The sequence below is a fragment of the Girardinichthys multiradiatus genome, chromosome 13 (genome assembly GCF_021462225.1).
Source record: "Girardinichthys multiradiatus isolate DD_20200921_A chromosome 13, DD_fGirMul_XY1, whole genome shotgun sequence".
Classification (NCBI taxonomy): domain Eukaryota; kingdom Metazoa; phylum Chordata; class Actinopteri; order Cyprinodontiformes; family Goodeidae; genus Girardinichthys; species Girardinichthys multiradiatus.
This window is the reverse complement of record NC_061806.1, coordinates 4,682,831-4,703,733: the sequence shown is the minus strand read 5'-3', so window position 1 is coordinate 4,703,733 and position 20,903 is coordinate 4,682,831. Positions and strand designations below refer to the sequence as shown.

At 41.6% G+C, this 20,903-nt stretch overlaps 1 protein-coding gene across 3 annotated transcripts in view; it reads left to right on the top strand.

Moving 5' to 3' along the window:
• Positions 1-20,903, top strand: part of phf14 (PHD finger protein 14) — a 147,365-nt gene that overhangs the window by 4,532 nt on the left and 121,930 nt on the right. For all 3 annotated transcript variants that reach the window (XM_047383503.1, XM_047383502.1, XM_047383504.1), the window contains 2 exons: positions 759-1,477; positions 4,471-4,603. In XM_047383503.1, the coding sequence (XP_047239459.1) occupies positions 759-1,477; positions 4,471-4,603 (852 nt within the window). The remainder of the gene's footprint in view (positions 1-758; positions 1,478-4,470; positions 4,604-20,903) is intronic.

Below are 20,903 nucleotides of genomic sequence, written 5' to 3'. Positions count from 1 at the left end.
CCGCAAAAGGAGGCCCTACACCGTACTAATAAATTACTGTGGTCTAAAACCAGGTGTTTCAGTTTCACTGTCCAACCCCTGTAGTTGTTGCAGCCCTGGGAGATAGAAAATCTCAATGTTCTTGTGGAGCATGTATAGGCCTTAAGACGGGGCAGGTTTATTTATCTAACACCATTCATACAAAAGTCAATCCAAAGTGTTTCACCGGACACATAAATGCAATGCATTTAAGAAATATATGTTAAAATACAGATATTAAAGGCATTACTCGAAGAAACATTTCAAACTGTTTTAGTCAGGTTCTTCGATCAAAACCTGCTGTAAACAAAAATGTCTTCAGTCCAGAGTGACGTAGCCTTTTCCTGGAGTAAATTGTTAAGCCTAGTAACTTGTTTTTACTATCGTTAAGGCACTAGAAATTAAGAGGGGGAAATTATGGTTCCAGAAAACTACCATGGGTCCTGGAGAAGGTTCCAGCAATAAAAACTACTTTTATTGATGAATTTTTAATGTTGCATTTATGCCTTTACAGAAGCAGAATACCCACATAAATGATGGTTCCACAGAAGTACTCAAAAGTGTAAAGAAAACCTTTGGGATTTTGCCAAATATAATTAAAAACAGGCAGTGAACAAAGGCTGGTTAGGCCTAAAAATACCTGCCAGTTGGGATTTCACTCAGATACTAGAAAAGCAAACAAACCATTTACAGTGTCAGTACCTAATCAGATATGTTCTCATTGTGCCATATTCTGCTAGGGTCAGATGGCACAGGCAACGGCAGTGATGAAGAAGGGTCTAAGGCGAGTGCTGGGGGCTCAGAAAGTGACTCAGAAAATGTTGTTTCTGGAATTGATGGTATAGATGAGGATTCCAAAGACCTGGCTGTTGATGACAATTTAACGGAAGATGAGGAGAAGCTCAAGCAGCCACTGTCCTCGGACAGCCACACCAAAGACATCCCGTCTGCTACATCCAAACGTAGAAGGAAAAGAAAGAAGACTTCAGAGACAGAGGGCACTGCTGCTGGTGAACCTGAATCTACCTCTACATCTGGCGGTGGCCTTGTCAATGTGGAGGAGTCTCTGACTGAGCCGAAGAAATGGAATTTCCGTAGGAATCGCCCCCTGCTGGACTTCACCACTATGGAAGAATTGAATGAGATGGACGACTATGACAGTGAAGATGATAATGACTGGAGGCCCACTGCAGAGAAGAAGAAAGGTAAAACATCAACGCAGAAAGGGGGAACAGAGGAAGAGGATGGAGCTAGCGTTAGTGATGATGATGATGATGATAACGATGATGATGATGACGATGATGAAGATGATGAGGGCAAGGACGATGGTGACGACACTAACAACAGTAGCAGTGATAGTGACAAAGAGTTGAAGAAGCCCAAGAAGAAGGTGAAGAGCAACAATGCTTTTGATGATGAACTGACCAATGACAGCATGTCTCAAGGAAAGGGCAATGAGGTGAGTGCAGTTTTAATTTAAATGTCTGATATGTGGCATGTTTCATGAAGCAAGCACTTTTTTTTTTTTTACTTTTTTTTTTACTTGTCCTGTCTTGACATTTCCAGCATACCATATGAAGGTGCTAGTTGCCTATAAGTGCCAATGCAGATTTGCTCTACAAATGGAGATACTATCCTAGTTTACTGATTTAAAAAAAAAAAAGACTACATTTGGCATCAAAATAAACAGGCAGGGTTTTGTTTTAGGTTCAAAATTAGGAGCCACTATGGCTAATTGTCATCACTTTCAATTACCTAGATAGTTTATTAGCCTCAGCCTCAACATGATTTAAACTGAATTCGAATGTATTTTAATATTAGAAAAATAACTAAAACAAATAGTAGCACAGTGCTGGTTGTATATCAAAATTCTTTCGGATGCGCATCTCATTTTTCTCAATTGCAGGTGATTTCATCCTGCTTCTCATAACAGTATTTAGTTATTTTGAGAAAACTATTACTCAGATCCCTATTCCTTGTTGTATGTGTGGGTGGATTAGTGTATGTGGGTGTGTTGGAATTTTTTTACCTGAAGGTGCAAAGTTGTTAGAATGTTGAGAACAGTAGAAACCTTTGCAACACACAGTGCCTAAGAGTAGCGCAGGGCGGGTAGCTTTGGCTCCTGAAAGCTGCAGAAGCCCTAGGCATTCGGGCAACTCCTGAAGATAACTTTATACCTGACACAGAGGTAAGTATGCAGCAAAGTTGAGAAGTAGCAGCCCCCAGGGCAAAGAGGGACAGGCAGAGAGTCAGAGCACTGAGCAATGAAGCCCCCAATTCAGCACAGCAGCCATGCTTCCAATGCAGGCAAAGCTGAAGGCCAGGCCCGCACAAGCCTCCAGTACCAAGAACACTCGCCATCAAAGATGGAAAGCCCCCCTAAAATCCCTAACCCACGATGGTGGCAAGAAATCAGAAGAACCAAAGGGGGGTAGGCACAGTGGAATACTGCATGGAGATATTGTTTTGAGAGACCCCCATGCCTGCTGACAGCAGTCTTCCCCACCTAAACCCCAAGCCCCATGTATCTGTAGTCCATCATAATCGGGGTGCCGGATGGGGCCGAGCAAAGTAGGGGAAGGGCACTATAATGTAGCACCCACCATACCCCCCACTGTCCAATGCCAGCAAGGGCCATCATCCCACACCCAAAGACCCTAATCTTGTGGTATGTTACCTGTATTAGGAAGAAGGGGATGGGCATAAATCCCCGGTTGGGAGCCAGCTCCACATTTGTCTCCACCCCACCCACTCCCTGGCGAAGCCTGAGAGGGGCCCCAGCAGGGGGGCTGCCCTTGGGTTGGAGTAGTCTCAAGGTACAACTGCATGTAGTGAGCACACTGCCAGCAGCCCACAACTCAGGTACCATGAGGCCCCCTCAGGTGCAGTTAGCAGCTTAACCCATCCGACTGTCCACTCTGAGGCAGGATTGACACCCCCTCAACTAAGAGCAACCTATATCCCCACTCCCCTTTCATTCCCGAACCCTATCCCCCCTCATGTATGTCCTCACACCCCAAGTCAAAAAAGCCCCAGCCACCATGAGTAATAGTTTACTTGCTGGATCAGGGACAGCTGGTCAGCATCCCTGCCTGGAACACAGACAAGCCCCCTCCACTGGGAGCTAGAGCAGGCTCCACGTTGCCTGAGGTCCAGCCCCTGAACCCATGTTTATATTTGTGAAAAATCCTCCCAGACACAAGTTGAAGCCAGTAAAGGTACATCCAAGACTTTTCCACATCCCACTTCTCACACCTCAGTGTTGAGTGTGATTGTACTCTAAATGTTCTGTTTCAGAACATGAGAAAGGCTTTTTAAACATGTTTTCTGTCTGAATACATGCAGCAAGAAAATAAATGTATGTGAGTTTGGTCCTTTCACTCCAGCGCCACTCTCTGCCTTGTGGCTATTCCTAAGTAATTTAACTATCATTGGATTTATCTGGTTTTCAGTACGGTTTGCTGTGTCTGTTTAACTTGCCAGTTTGTCATGTCTGTTAGGGCTTTGTAGCCAAGGATCTGCTTATACTCAACAGAAATGCCAAAATAATGTGTCTTTTTGTCAGAAGTGTCAGATGAGTGTTTTTTTTCCCCATCAGTGTCAACACTAGATTAATTGTGACACAACGTCCTTTAAACTTTCTCCATAAGAGCTTATAGTTGAAAACACATTTTTTAAAGTATTTATGGCACTAGTGGCCTTTATTGTACAATAACCAGACAGGAAAGAGGGTGGAGAGTGAAGGGCAAATGATCCCAGACTGGGAATCAAACCTAGGACAACCGCATTGAGGATTATAGCCTCAAGGTGGCTCAGCTGGTGACCGCCCTCTCCAACTGAGACACCAGCGCCCACAGAAACACATATTTACATGCAGTCTTTAAAATGACAGCCTTTTCTTCTTACTGTCTGACATTAAGTCAGATTAAATGTTTCCTGTTTTAGCTCAGTTAGGATTAGGGGACTGTCTTGTCATACATAGTAACAGTATGTTTGAGATGTTGCCTTAAAGTGCATTTGCAGGTATGCCTTCATTTGACTGCGTTGTGAAGAATCAGCGGCTTACAAAGGCATAGTAATCGTAATGTATGTAAACGTCTGAATTTGTAGGAAGAAATAAAATATTACAAAATTATCATTCTGGCATTTAGCAAAGAGAAATAATTGTAGTACCGTAATCATAACTGATCTAAAACAGGAAATGTTTAGTCTGATTAAACGTCTAATAGTGAGAGAAAAAGGTTGTGTCTTTTTATACATGTCCAGATCTGGTTTCTGCTGTACGTACTGCAATCTGAATTTCTAGTAGCATTAATTAAAACAAAAATTTGAAATGGTATACATATGTACCTAAAGCTACTGTTGTAATAGTCACCCATTTTTAAAAAAATGTGATTTGTCTCCTGATTTCGCTTGGTTCTTAGTATTGGTACTATGTCTGTTATATCCCAGGATGCTTCACTTGACCGCTCCCAGACCTGGAACACTCAACACATTCTTATATGTTGTGTTTGCTTGGGAGACAACAGCGAGGATGCAGATGAGATCATCCAGTGTGACAACTGTGGGGTCACTGTGCATGAAGGTAAGCCACAGAACTCTTTATCAGTAAGTCTAAAGCTAACCCAGATTCAGGCCTAAATTATTCACACTTTGGATATTTGGCACAACTGCTTTATAAAATGAGGCTTCTGGTCATTGTTAGAATGCTAGATTTGAACATTTCAAACAAAACAAAGAGGTGAAGACCACTAGTTAATTGTGTGTCACAGCCATGCATGAGAGCATGCTCCCCACATCATAGTGTAAATAACTCCAGCAAATCAAGTGTTTCCTAATCATTTTAGTACTGTAATATAACTAGAAAATGTGTCTAGTAATTGTTGTTTTTTGGCTGCAGGTTTACTGTTATTGTTTGCATTTGTAAAAATAATGTTTGAAAAAATGTTATGGGTCACCATAACATTATGATCACCCATCTAATATTGAGATTCTTTTTACCACCAACCAAATTTCATCATGTTCTTTAAGGTCTGTTGTGGTATCTGACACTAAGCTGTCTGTAGAGATCCTTTAAGTCTAATAAGTTATAAGGTTGGCTCTCCTTTGATTGGACTTTGGCCAACACATTTCACATATTGAAATGAGATCTGCAGAATTCTGTGGTCAACACCTCAATCCTGTTGTGTTTTACCAACTGTTCTTGTCTAAATTTTCCAGCTCTCCTCTCTGACTTTCTGTCTTCCCATAAAACATCACAATGCCTGGCAAATGACTTAGACTAACACACTTGCATGCATAATACAAAAAAGAAGTCGACTTCTCCCAATATTCTATAATTTAACTCTAATTTCAATCACTGAGTTTTCAGCATTGGACACAACCCAAAATAGACCCCCTTTGGTTCTGACAGATTCTATACTGGTAAATGAAATTACCAAGAAAATCAGTCAAGATAAATTTGTAGGTGCATACAGGTTTACAGGTTACACTGGTTTATCATTCCTCACTCTCCATAACTGCACACTAATAATGTCCTGATTTGACAAAAATCCCATAAAACCATAGAGTGCATTATAGTCACAGTAAGTAGAAAATAAACCATCAAGTCTAGGATTTTGATATATAAAGGGCCTAAACTGTTCTAACCGCATTCTAAATTTACTTAAATTTAATCTCAGATGTAAAAAAACGGACAAAAAAAACAACACACACCATGTCTTTCACTGTATTGCTATTAGGTAAACTAAGATAAAGCCAAAATATAAAAGGTTTGTGAAAAAATGATGCCGTAAATACTATGGATATACATAAAATAGGTAAAACCCTTGAATTTAAAGGGATGGGTACTTTCTTTTATTATGACTATAGCTTGTACTTTTTTAAGTGGGTCTGCAGCTTGTCTGTACTATATATCATATGCTTAGCCAATATAAGAGTCAGTTCAGGAGTCAGCTTCTGGTTTTCAGTTTGACTAGTTTGACTGGTGACTGGTCATGCACTCAAAAATGATTTTTTTTGCTTCTGGTGGTTAAAAGACCACTCTGGGCTGGCATTCCAACTCCAAATACATTTAGTAAATAAAACTATATGTTTGCTGTTTTTGGTATTGTAAGATGTTATGAAATAAAGTCAGAAAACACAAAAAGGTATAAAAGGCTACAAAAAAGAACAATGATTTTTGCAATGTTTTTTCTGCTGTTTGTAAAAATTACCATTTACCAAAACGCAACAGTGTCCTCACTGATGGAAGGGAGGCTGAATGGCCTTCATTAAATTTGGAATATGCTGGATATGAGAAATGTTTAGTTGGCTGAACGAAACCAAGATTGCTGTTACCTTTAGATACACTCACTACCCTTACACTTCAGTTTAATTCAGAAATACCTTATTAATTCAATTCAATTCAATTCAAAATTACTTCATTAATCCCAAAGGGAAATTAAATGTTGTTGTAGCTCATTATGAAGGTTTCCTCAAAGAGCCGTTGTAGATGCTGATGGCTGTGGGCAGGAAGGATCTCCTGTAGCATGTCCAAAAATAGAAAGTATTAAGAAAAATCCTCCAAGCTGCACAGCATCCGACACTGGAGTGGACAGTCATACAAAAAAATCAACTGTATCCACCACAAGAGGAAGAGTTCCCAAAAAAGAATAAATCAGAATCAAAAGTAACAGAGCTACTCCAACCTGCTGCCACCTTGAGCGGCGCAATTCTAGAAAACAATACCAAATAATAATAATAATACCAAAGTAAAATTAAATGAGCACAATTGACAGTTAGCACGATGACCTTGTTACCCATGCAATTTTTTATAAAGATTCATGTGGTGCAGTTATGAGCTATCCAGGTTGTTTGATGAGGGCCTGTTCATGACAAGAAGGTTTGTTAAACTACAGCATTAGTGCTGCTTTAGATACACAGATATGTTGTCAGCATTTAATTGTAACAAAAAGTTGAATTTTAATTAAACCACAAATTAGAGACAAATAATATTTTAAATGCTGGTAATTACAGGGGTTGGACAATGAAACTGAAACACCTGGTTTTAGACCACAATAATTTATTAGTATGGTGTAGGGCCTCCTTTTGCGGCCAATACAGCGTCAATTCGTCTTGGGAATGACATATACAAGTCCTGCACAGTGGTCAGAGGGATTTTAAGCCATTCTTCTTACAGGATAGTGGCCAGGTCACTACGTGATACTGGTGGAGGAAAACGTTTCCTGACTCGCTCCTCCAAAACACCCCAAAGTGGCTCAATAATATTTAGATCTGGTGACTGTGCAGGCCATGGGAGATGTTCAACTTCACTTTCATGTTCATCAGACCAATCTTTCACCAGTCTTGCTGTGTGTATTGGTGCATTGTCATCCTGATACACGACACCGCCTTCAGGATACAATGTTTGAACCATTGGATGCACATGGTCCTCAAGAATGGTTTGGTAGTCCTTGCCAGTGATGTGCCCATCTAGCACAAGTATTGGGCCAAGGGAATGCCATGATATGGCAGCCCAAACCATCACTGATCCACCCCCATGCTTCACTCTGGGCATGCAACAGTCTGGGTGGTACGCTTCTTTGGGGCTTCTCCACACCGTAACTCTCCCGGATGTGGGGAAAACAGTAAAGGTGGACTCATCAGAGAACAATACATGTTTCACATTGTCCACAGCCCAAGATTTGCGCTCCTTGCACCATTGAAACCGACGTTTGGCATTGGCATGAGTGACCAAAGGTTTGGCTAAAGCAGCCCGGCCGTGTATATTGACCCTGTGGAGCTCCCGACGGACAGTTCTGGTGGAAACAGGAGAGTTGAGGTGCACATTTAATTCTGCCGTGATTTGGGCAGCCGTGGTTTTATGTTTTTTGGATACAATCCGGGTTATCACCCGAACATCCCTTTCAGACAGCTTCCTCTTGCGTCCACAGTTAATCCTGTTGGATGTGGTTTGTCCTTCTTGGTGGTATGCTGACATTACCCTTGATACCGTGGCTCTTGATACATCACAAAGACTTGCTGTCTTGGTCACAGATGCGCCAGCAAGACGTGCACCAACAATTTGTCCTCTTTTGAACTCTGGTATGTCACCCATAATGTTGTGTGCATTTCAATATTTTGAGCAAAACTCTGCTCTTACCCTGCTAATTGAACCTTCACACTCTGCTCTTACTGGTGCAATGTGCAATCAATGAAGACTGGCTACCAGGCTGGTCCAATTTAGCCATGAAACCTCCCACACTAAAATGACAGGTGTTTCAGTTTCATTGTCCAACCCCTGTATAAACTCTTTTCACAAAACACTTCAAGGTGGGCTCAAGCTGCTTTTGTGCCATCTCCATGTTATTTAAAGGACCCAGAAGTGATTTCCACCAAGAAGTAAGAAGGTGACATAAATGGTTTATGTTGTAATATTTACTGAGTTCATCAGGCATTACTGATCTGAAAACAAAGTGTGGGAGTCTTCTGACACAGATTTTGTGAGTACAGCTGACATTAGTGCTGCACCACACCTCCTGTTGTCCCACAATGCCAGTTTCATTAAAATTATCCTTTAGTTATAAACTCAATAAAATAGACTACATGAAATGCACTAATACCACCTACATCACTATGACTACTATTACCTGAATTATACGGGAGTTTAGAGTTGGAGCTAAACCCTTTTGCTCTTTTTTTAATGGGCAACATCTGACATACTGTTTTATGATGCAAACTTACAGAACCACCTCAATTCACACACATGCACACACACACATATTGGCAGGAGGGAACAGTCCTTTTCACATATTTCCCATATTTCCCATAGGCAGATATGATATTAGGGAGTGGTTTTAAATTTATCTTGTTCGTTAGGCTAGTTGATATTTTCTTCCTCAGAGACACATTTAATCTGCCTGAAAGGACACTAAAGGGAAACTAAGTGGCTGGCAGTGGAGGTTTGGGAGAAAATCACTGGCTGCACTTACGTCCAGTTCCTATCTTCTTCTCAATGGACCTAAATGGAGCTCTTTGTGGGGGTGGGGTTATTAAATGCTGGCAGTCAGTTTGGTGAAGATGTGCTCTTTCATTGCATATTATGCATTGGAGGCTTATTTTGATGCCTGACTGAATCATGTCATCATTATAGCTTTGACATTTTTGAACAACAGAATTAACATAAATAAAGCTGGCCACGGGAATGCACATGATATTTAATTTTTAAGGTATATTGAACTCAAAGTAGAAGCTGATGGTAGCTTTGGAAACTTTCCTAATCTAAAATAATAATGATTAGAAACTGTCAAAATAGTTCTATTGAACTAAGAGTCTATTTGCTTTACAGTTCTGATCTGGACCCTTTAAAATATAGATATTTGAATCCTTTTACTAATTGTAAGTATAAGTGGCTACATTTAAAAAAATGTTCGAACCCAGGAAAGGTAGAACCTATTTGGACAAGATCTTTATCTGTTAAGTAACTAATTTCAAGTGGATTTGAGTAATCCTTGACAACTTGTCTTCTTATGATATCATTATGAACTTTTGTATGACTGATAGGGGGGTGAAACGGGTGTACGAAACTGACAACTAATGAAAACCCCAAATTTAGTATCTCAGAAAATTAGAATATTGTGAAAAGGTTCAATATTGAATACACCTAGTGCCACACTCTAATTCACAAAGTGTGGACTGCAGCTGGAGTCAGTGCTTCAAGAACCGCCAAGCAAAGACATATGCAAGACATGGGTTCCAGCTGTCGCATTCCTTGTGTCAAGCCACTCTTGAACTCTGACAGTGTCAGAAGCGTCTTGCCTGGGCTAAAGACAAAAAAAGACTGGGCTGCTGCTGAGTAGTCAAACGTTATGTTCTCTGATGAAAGTAAATTTTGCATTTCCTTTGGAAATCAAGGTCCCAGAGTGTGGAGGAAGAGAGGAGAGGCACAGAATCCACGTCGCTTGAGGTCCAGAGTAAGGTTTCCACAGTCAGTGATGGTTTGGGGTGCCATGTCATCTGCTGGTGTTGGTCCACTGTGTTTTCTGAGGTCCAAGGTCAACACAGCCTTCTCCCAGGACGTTTTAGAGCTCTTCATGCTTCCTGCTGCTGACCAACTTTATGGAGATGCAGATTTCATTTTCCAACAGGACTTGACACCTGCACACAGTGCCAAAGCTACCAGTACCTGGTTCAAGGACCATGGTATCCCTGTTCTTAATTGGCCAGCGATCTCGCCTGACCTTAACCCCATAGAAAATCTATGGGGTATTGCAAAGAGGAAGATGCAATACACCAGACCCAACAATTCTGGAGGCTAGAAGGCCACTATCAGAGCAACCTGGGCTCTCAATTCAATTAAATTAAATTCAATTCAGTTTTATTTATATAGCGCCAATTCACAGCACATGTTGTCTCAAGGCACTTCACAACAGTCAGGTACATACATTCCAATTAATCCTAACAATTGAACAGTGCAGTTGGAGTTAGCTTTTTATTCAAATTGGATAAAAAGTTTTCTATCTAAGGAAACCCCGCAGATTGCATCCAGTCAGTGACTTGCAGCATTCCCTCCTCCTGGATGAGCATGTAGAGACAGTGGACAGTCACTGGCGTTGACTTTGCAGCAATCCCTCATACTGAGCATGAGTAGTGACAGCGGAGAGGAAAAACTCCCTTTTAACAGCAAGAAACCTCCAGCAGAACCAGGCTCAGTGTGAGCGGCCATCTGCCACGACCGACTGGGGGTTTGAGAGAACAGAGCAGAGACACAAAAAGAACACAGAAGCACTGATCCAGGAGTACTTTCTATGGGAAGGAAAAGTAAATGTTAATGGATGTAGCTCCTTTAGTCGTTTCACCTAGAAAGAAAAAAACAGATAAACTCTGAGCCAGTTTTCAAGGTTAGAGTCTGAAAGAGAGCACATGCAATTAGTTACAGTAAAAGCTCAGTCAATTTCCATGTCTAGGAGAGAGAAAGGGTTAAACACTAAAAGACAGGGCTATGTGGATCATCGGTAGAGGGTGAGCATTAAGTTGTTGCCAGCAGAAGCTCGGACGATTCCCCTTTCCAGAAAGGTGTCACAGGCAGACACAGAGCCAGGCCAGGTGTAGCTTCTAGGAAGAGAAAAGAGAGAACAAGGTTAAAAGCTGAAATAACAGCAAACAATGCAAAATTGGAGAGTAGTGTGAGAATGTAGCGAAGAGGGTGAAAGTGGTCATTATGTCCTCCAGCAGCCTACGCCTATAGCAACATAACTACACAGATAGTTTCAGTTCAGATTATTTAGTTAAACGGCGCTTATTTACAACAATGTCGTCTCAAGGCACCCCACAAAGGGTCCCACTGATGGTCATTGTTATACTAAAAACCACAAGGATTGGGATACCTCTCTCTGTCACACTGATCACAACCATTGGAAAAGAGAAGGGGTCATACAGGTAGCAGAAATGGAGGGTGTGTTTGCACCTCAACCATAACTGAGCCGGTTTAGGCTAAACCTGACTCCCCCTTATTCCAACCAACAGGGAGGGAGGAAGGCTCCCTGGTAAACTAAGCCACTCTAATTATAAGCTTTATCAAAAAGGAAAGTTTTAAGCCTAGCCTTAAAAGTAGACAGGGTGTCTGCCTCACGGACCAAAGCTGGGAGCTGGTTCCACAGGAGAGGAGCTTGATAACTAAAGGATCTGCCTCCCATTCTACTTCTAGAGACTCTAGGAACCACCAGTAAACCTGCAGTCTGAGAACGAAGTGCTCTGTTAGGAACATATGGAACCATGAGATCTCTGATGTATGATAGAGCTAGATCATTAAGGGCTTTATATGTGAGGAGGAGAATTTTAAATTCTATTCTAAATTTAACAGGGAGCCAATGAAGGGAAGCTAAAATAGGAGAAATATGATTTCTCTTTTTAATTTTCATCAGAACTCTTTTTGAATCAGCTAAAGGCTTTTAACTGCATTTTGTGGACATCCTGATAGTAACAAATTACAATAGTCCAGCCTTGAAGTAACAAATGCATGGACTAGTTTTTCAGCGTCACTCCTGGATAGGATATTTCTCACAACACCTAAGCAGTGCCACAGACTGATCGAATCCATGCCACGGTGCATTGCTGCAGTAATCCAGGCAAAAGGAGCCCCAACTAAGTATTGAGTGCTGTACATGTCCATACCTTTCCGTTGGCCAACATTTCTAAAAATCCTTTTTTTGTATTGGCTTTAAGTAATACTCAAATTTTCTGAGATACTGAATTTGGGGTTTTCATTAGTTGTCAGTTATAATCATCAAAATTAAAAGAAATAAACCTTTAAAATATATCAGTCTGCGTGTAATGAATGAATATAATATACAAGTTTCACTTTTTGAATGGGATTACTGAAATAAATAAAATTTTTTCATGATATTTTAATTTTATGTCCAGCACCTGTAGTTTGATCACTTGTTTTGGCTGCATATCAGTTACATAGCTTAACTTCCACTTGAACCAAAATAAAAGTGTATTTATGTATTCCGTGGTGTAAATTTCAGTTCTTAAGGAGAAACTGGAATCAGCCTAAATTGGAATCCATTGATCCTAGCTTCACAGAAATACAAATTAGCTATGAAAACTGAAAGGGGGACATCTATGGTTGATGATCAACCTCTCAAGGGACTTCCATCAGATGCAAGGTCAATAGCTGCTGAGGTCCTTCAGATGTGTGGTCTTTGGCACTAGTACCACACAGGAGGTCTTCCATTGCTGTAGTACTTTCCCTAGCTTCGGGCTTATGTGGAACGTACCTCATGATGCCACATAATTGATCAAGCAGCACCTCAGGAGCCTGGTGATAATGCCATTGGGACTGGCAGCCTTTTGCACCTTGATCTTTCACAGCTTGTTCCTGAGAGGTGTGACGTTCTGGAAATAGAAAAGCATGTAGGCTGGTAAGGGAGGTTGCAACGGGGGTAACTGAGCTGGGGGAGGTGTGAGTACTGATTCAGATCATTTGCTCAACCTAAAGCTCCTACACCCTGGGAGTTTGGTTTATGACCTGAAATAGTTTTCAGGCTCTACGAAACCCCACTGGTGTTGTTCTGCTGCAGCTGGTCCTCTTATCTTCTTCCTGTAGATTTTTTTCCATCTCTGATCTTTCTTCTCAGTTCCTTCTGCACAGCTCTCAGCTCCTTGTTTCCTGATCTAAATTCTCTCTTCTTTTCCTTGAGGAAAGCCTTTGTATCAGGGTTGATCCAGGACTTGTAATGTGATTACCACCTCAAAAGATACTAAGCTCTCCAAGCAATTAGCACAATAACAATCACTTTTGCCTCTTTTCCATTGACAGTTCCAGCTCTGCTCGGTCTCTCTGTACTTGGCACAGAACCTGTTGTGTTTCTATTGACTCACTGACAGCTGGAGTTATGGCTTGAAGCCTTGTCTCTAGCCATCAGTGTGTTGCGCTGTGCCGCTGTAACGCTAAAATAATGTGTGAAACTGGAAAAAATAAATATATAATTAGAAAATGAAAACTTAAAGCAACAAAATACAAATAATGTTTTTATTATTGTATATGCAAGAATTGAAATGAATCTTGTATATGTTTTTCTCATGTATAAAATCATCCACTGGGATAATTATCTGCCCGCAATGCACATAAGTTTTGATTTTAGGTGGATGTGGCAGGAGAAGCAGAGAGGAGAGATGCTGCTGTCTGGTAAAGCCCTTAAGTTAAAATTTTGTGCCTTATGAGGAAGGTTTTTGTGCCAGCCATAGTAAGAATGAGGACAAGGACTTTGCCACACGGAGCAACAAGCAGAATCACTGACAGGAGCAAATACTGGCAAACAGAAATGCCAACTTGGTGAGACATTTCCATGTTTCCTTTTCTCTTTTTTTTGCTATACACCAAGAGTTATTTGGGCCCAACATTATTCTTCATGCATTACTTTTGAGCACTTGTGAGTGGATCTTGCAGTGTGAAACCGCGGACTTCTGCCAGACTTCTCTTCTAAGAGATCTTGCACATCGAGATCGCAGTAGGATTTAGTTTTTCAGAGACACTTTCTTATTTCTATATGGACTATTGCATTAGCTGTTTAATGGTGGGATTGCTTTGTGTTTTGGGGGAAATGTATGTGCGTCTGATCGGCTGAATTAAGTAGCTATTAAATACATCGCCTAGCCTGCATGTAATTTAAAAAGCTAATATGTCCTTTTTCTTTTCTTTTTTTTTAGCCTTCAGGCATGGTTTATGATTTGTAAATAGTAAAATTATATTTCGATTTCACCCTCTCCCGCCATTTTGGTTCTTAACATTATTGAGGTCGGTCTTGAGTTTTATTTAACTCTGCTCTATCTGAGCAAAAACCTTCTCATTTCTCCTGGTCCCATGGCCAATCAGTGAACCGCAGTCTGTTCACGTCACATTCTGACACTAATCAGCCCTGATGGTACCTGCCAAGCCGGTAGATGAAACAGTAACGAAAACGCTCACAGAATGGGGTAAGTGGAGTGGAGCTGGCCCAAGTAGAGCCCGTGGAAAAGAATCATTAGTTTAAGGTCACCAGGAGGACTTGAATTCATTGTGCTCATATTGGTCATCTTCCGCTTATCCAGGACTGGGTTGCGGGGGCAGCAGACTAAGACACCCAGACTTCTCTCTCCCCAGACACCTCTTCCAGCTCCTCTGGGGGGAACCCAAGGGTTTCCCAGGTCAGCCGAGAGATATTGTCTCTTTAGCGTGTCTTGGGCCATCCCCTGGGCCTCCTCCTGCTGGGATGTGCCTAGAATACCTCCCGTGGAAAGCATTCAGGAGCCACCTCAACTGACTCCTCTTGATATGGACGAGCAGCAGCTTCACTCCAGGTTCCAACCGGATGGCCGAGCTCCTCACACTATCTCTAAGGGAGTGCCCGGCCATCTTGCGGAAGAAGCTTGTTTTGGCCACTTGTATCAGGGATCTCATTCTTATTCATGAAAGTTCATGCTCATTTGTAAGGTTATGAACATAGACCAACTGGTAAATCGAGAGCTTCGCTTATCGGCTGAGCTCTCTCTTCACCACAATGGACCGGCACGGCATCATCATTACTGCGGCAGCCACACTGATCCGTCTGTCAATCTTCCGCTCCATTCTCCCCTCACTCGTGGATACCACCCAGAGATAAGATAGATGAAATCCAGTGGTCCGCAAAACAGACCCCCTTTGGCCCTTGGCTGCTCCTAGAAATCCTCTCCATGAAAGTTATGAACAGGACCAGTGACAAAGGGCAGCCCTACCAGATTCCAACATGCACTGGGAACAGGGCGGAAGTACTGCCAGCAAAGTGAATCAAACTCCTGCTCTGCTAGTACACAGACCGGATGGCCCCTAATAAAGAGCTCCCGACTATGTACACCTGGAGGGTCCCCACAGGGCACAACAAAGAAACGGTTGAATGCCTTCTCCAGGTCCACAAAACATGTGGACTGGTTGGGCAAACTCCCATGAACCCTCGAGCACCCTGTAGAGGGTGTAGAGCCTAAGCAGAGGTTCGACTATCGGCCACACTCTCCTTTCCAACACTCTGGCATAGGCCTTACCAGGGAGGCTGATGAGTGTGAACCCCGTGTTGTTGGAACACACCCTCCGGCCCCCCTTCTTGTGAAGGGGGACCACCACCCTGGGCTGCCAGTCCAGAGCCACTGTCCCTGGCCGCCAGTGGCGTGCCAGCCACGATAACCCCACAACATCCAGAGACTTGAGGTACTCAGGGTGGATCTCATCCACCCCCAAAGCTTTGTCACCGCGGAGCTTTATGACCTCTTCTGTGACTTCAGCCTGGGTAATGAACGAGCGCAACTCTGAATCTCCAGTCTCTGCTTCCACCAGGGAACGCATGCGGCAGGATTGAGGAGATCCTGCGTTGATGAAGCACTGCTTCCCTCTCCTGTGGCGCTAAATGGTTTGCCAGAATCGCTTCGAGGCCGACCTGTAGTCCTTCTTCATGGCCTCACTGAACTTCTCCCAGACTGAGTTTTTGCCTCTGCTATGTCCCGGGCCGTGGCACACTTGGCCTCACATTACTTGCCAGCTGCCTCAGGAGTCCAACAAGCCAACCAGAGCCAATTGAACTCCTTCTTCAGCTTGATGGCATCTCTTACTGCCGGTGTTCATCACCGGGTTCGGGGATTGTCACCGTGACAGGCCCTGCAGACCTTACGGCCACAGCTACGGGTGGCAGTATCAATAAAAGAGGTGGAGAACATAGTCCACTCTGACTCTATGCCTCCAACTCTCCCCAGAGTCTGGTCGAAGCTCTCCCGGAGGTAGGAGTTGAATGCATCCCTGGCCGAGGGCTCTGTCAGACGTTCCCAGCCGTTCCTCACTAAACGCTTGGGCCTGCCAAGTCTGTCCGGCTTCCTCCTGTTCCAGCGTATTCAACTCACCACGAGGTGGTGATTGGTATACAGCTCAGCGCCTCCCATCACCCGTGTGTCCAATTCATGCGGCTGAAGGTACAAAGTCACAACTGCAAAGTTGATCATTGACCTCCTGCCTAGGGTGTCCTAGTGCTAGGTGCCCCGATGAACAACCTTATGCTTGAACATGGTGTTCAGTATGGACAAGTTTAATAACGAAACACCACTTGGGTTCAGATCAGGGAGGCCATTTCTCCAGGTGTCACTATCGTGTCCCGCATGGGAGTTGAAGTCCTACAGAAGAATGAGGTCTATGCCTTTGACCAGCCACCGATCCTCTTAGCACCAGTCCCTCATGGTTCCCCTTGCAGGTGATGGGCACATTGGGGGATGGAGTCGCGTCTCTCGTTCATGCTTTGCCCGGCCGGGTCTCGCAACCCGGGACATTTAAGCCCTGAACAATATAGCCTCTACAACCCTTCATGCACTCAAACCGCAACACCACGTTAAGGTTGCGATTCAATTCATTGTGTTTTATAATGAAATAACTTCAACATTTAATTAACTGCCTCTCCCTCTGCTGCCTGCCTGCAGCTGCATGTTTGGTTTAAGATGTGTTGTTGTATCTATTTATTAAATGGTGCCACATACCTCTGATTAAAAACAGCTAAATACTAATTTATAATAATTTTTGCAAATTTACCATCAGTTCTGCATGTTCTGTTGCTTAAAGTTTGAACTGAGACTTCACTAGGGCTTCATATCAAGTAACATGCACTTGTTTGCCCAGTTCACTTCACCCGTCTTTTTGGTTTTATCAGATTTTTCTTGCTTTGTATTTACATCAGAAATTGGGATTTAGATTATCGGTATGACATCACAGTTGAAGCGGAAAATTGCAAAGGCAGTGGGATTTTCTAATTTTTGTGCTCAGTGATCAAGTAAACTGGAATTAGTAATACAATTTCATAATTATGTATTCTCAACAGTTTATGCATTTCAATACTGAATGAAAAAGTTCACAAATAGATATTTAATGGTACGATGAGTCGTGGTCTGAATGAGACAGTAACTGCTAGTGGTGCGATTTCTTTATTGTAGTACATATCAGACAACCTTAAAGGATTTTGTGTTTTAGCCTGTTGAGGAATCTTCAATGTTTCATGTCAGAAATCTGAAGTTCCTGTTCAATTGTTTTTGCGAACAAATGGACTAGCTCATTAATTAGTTTAGTATTAAACTTGTAAATAGTTGATACCAAAATGTTGTATGAGCACCCATAAACGGAGTACCATAAGGGGTACATGTACTGCCGTTTAAGAACCATAGAACAAACAACATGTTTTTTGTTTGAGGAAAGAAAATCTGAGGTTTTTGACCTCTGTCCTAAATTTATTAGGGTATATAGTTTAAGTAGGAGTCTGATTTATTTTTAGTCAAAGTTTAGATTTTCTGCTTTCAAAATAGATGGCGTAACAGATGATGTTTTAGGTTTTTCTCCTGTTATTGATCAAATCCCAAAGCATTTCTCCTTTTTTATAGCTAAGTTACAGATTTGAATATTAATTTTTATGAAAATAATCCCTTCATGCCCCAGAGTGACTCAGCTACAATGCTACACCTTGGCCTCAGTATGGATGGAACTATGAATATGCAAATTGGTCCCAGTCTCCTTATCTCCAGCCTCTCCCTCTGCTGCCTGCCTGCAGCTGCTGCTGCTGCTCCTGATCTTCTTCATGCTCCTGCCTCTGTTAAACTTCTCCTCATTATACAATATTAGAATATTAGACTAATTCAGCTGGATAATACTTTACAAAGAAAACAAAACATGGTCATTTCATTACCCTTAACTCTCCCATCCAGTGAACCCTCATTCAACTTATTGTGTAAATATCTTTGTTACATTTATTGCAGTGAAATAAGTAATATTCCAAGAATTCAAACATGAGTGCCGAGCTGAAGCATCCAGTGACATTACTTTAAGTTAAGCTTCCAGTTGACAACTGCAGGTTCACATCTTAAAGTTCTTCTAACTGCATTAAAATGCTGTCTCTGTAAATATTACCGTATTTCATTTAGTTTATTGGACAGCAACAAATTCCTATTTTTGTATTAACTTATCTATTGAATAAATGATACATTTTCCTTCAGAAATAAACTCTTTCATCTTTAAACGATTTATTCTTGCCAAGTTTTGCATTTATTGTATACCACAAAATAAAGTGTAAACAACAGCTTGCTTATTAAATTTGACATATAAGTGGCCTATAAACTGTCAACTCCAGATTAATAAAAATAGATCAATTAAAGTTATTATTTCTGCATTAAAAAATTGTATTCAAAATGTTATATATGCTACACCTATCCACATATTCTGGCTTTCTGTTGAGAGAGATTGAACAGACAGTCTACTTCATTTAAAAGCTTTAATAAACCTATGGAGGTTTTTTTTTATTTTGTCACACCATCAGACCCTGTAGTATTCCTTCTTTTAAATTTGATTTTATTGTCATCGTTCTTAAGTACTACCATATTTCATATACTTTTGGTCTTTGGAAACATCTACAACCCAGCTCAGTCGACAATAAAGCATATACTTGATCCACGATGACTTTTTTGAAGCTGTAGTTTGCCACACACATACTGCATGATATAAGGAAAAAATGACAAGAAAAAATTGACATTGCAATATTATTGTTTAGCAGTGTGATAAATATAATCATTGCAGTTACCCAAGATTTTCCTCCTAACTGCCATCATGACAATGTCCCCACCACTCTCCCTGAGCTGTAGCATCCAGGTCACCAAGCCGTAGATCAGGTGTGGAGAGTTAAAGTCCAAGTAGCTCAATCATAAAGCAAAGTTGATGACATCTTAAACTATTTAGCCTGCTAAATATTGCATTAAAGCTGATACACAGAATGATACTGAGATGACAGTTTCGATTTTATATATCTTGCAGCTCCAGTGCATGCACACACACATACAGTTAACATTTTTAAGGAATTAAAGAGTTATTCAAGAAATTGATATTGATTTTGAGGATTGAGTTGGATTATTATGGTCATCGTCACCGATTATGTCAGACATAATAGTATAAAATCTAGTCCTGCTGAGCTTTATTGGCTTATGCTAGGTCTTAAGAAGATCAAGTGCAATCCTACTGAATGTAATACAACATCCTGGCTTATTTTAGAGATCACAAAATGGCTTTTTGAGTTTGAGACAAGTCGCAAGAGAATTATTTTAAATCAGAGATGAAAGATGAGCTGTCAGCATCTGCAGCTCAGACACGACAGTCTGCTGCTCGACTCCACTGCTTTTTTTTGTTCTTGTAGTCTCACAGTGTCTGGACACCATCACTCTCTTTCAGAAGAAAACAGAGACTGACATGAAAAGGGGGGGAAGACCTGGGTGAGAGATCAAAAGCTGGGATGAGCTGGACCCCATCTTCAATGAGCTGATCAAGGAGTCTTGTTCTTGCTGCAACACCTTTTGATGTTCCTGTTCCTGTTAGTCATACAAGCAATCAGAATTACCTTAAAATGTTTTTAGCCCCTGCTTTTATTTGTGCTAAAAATTATTTATGTCTGTTTACCTCCACCTCAGTTATTTTAAAGCTGCTAAAATAATAGATGCATTATTATAATCTTATCGATAATATTTTTAGAGTGAAAATGTAGATCACCCTCTTACGTTTGGTAGTAGTTTGCAGGTTCTTATTGTGCAGTATGTAATCCTTTCTGCTGACATCTAACTAACTAACTAATTCTGAGGGGAATTGAGGTTGGATGTTTGACATTAGATTTAAGATTTAACATTTTCAAATTTATCTTAAAGCCTGCATATTCCTATGCTCCAAATCAGCCTTTGACAGAACAGGAAAAGAGTACCTACAGCTCGGTCAAAAAACTGTTTGCTTTTTCTGAACCAACTCGAGTCTACTTCAGGTCTCTTAATCTCTTGTCTCTTTCTCTCAGCCTCAGGCTAGAAAGTGCTTGTTTTTCTGGCCTAGTCTGGACGTCTCATTGATTCCTTTCTCTGGTTTCCGAAACAAATTGCCACTTCATGTTGTGGGTTGTTATTGCAGGTGCATGAAGACAAAAACAAAGCTTGTTGAAGATTTTTCTGCTCAAACCAAAATGCGACCAAATTTCAAAGCATGCCTTTGGAGATGGGCTTTTTGCCTGGTAGCACTGGTTTTATGCGTTTTTCCACCAGTCCACCATTTTGTCTTTGCACTGACTGAGCACGAACCAGCACACAGAAGTACTGTTATTTTCCAGGCCAGTCATTTGTATACAAGGAGAAGAGAAGTGAGGAGAGAACACACCCCTGGGTGACACCAGTGCTGGTGGTTATTGTGCAGGAGCTAATGCTCCCCAGGCTAATCTGCTGCTGCCAATTAATCAGAAAGCTGGTGATACACTAATAGATAGGGGCTGGCACTTTGAGCTGGGTGAGCGTCTGGTGGAGGATGTCTGGGTTTATGACGTTGAAGGCCGAGCCAATGTCTACAAACAGGA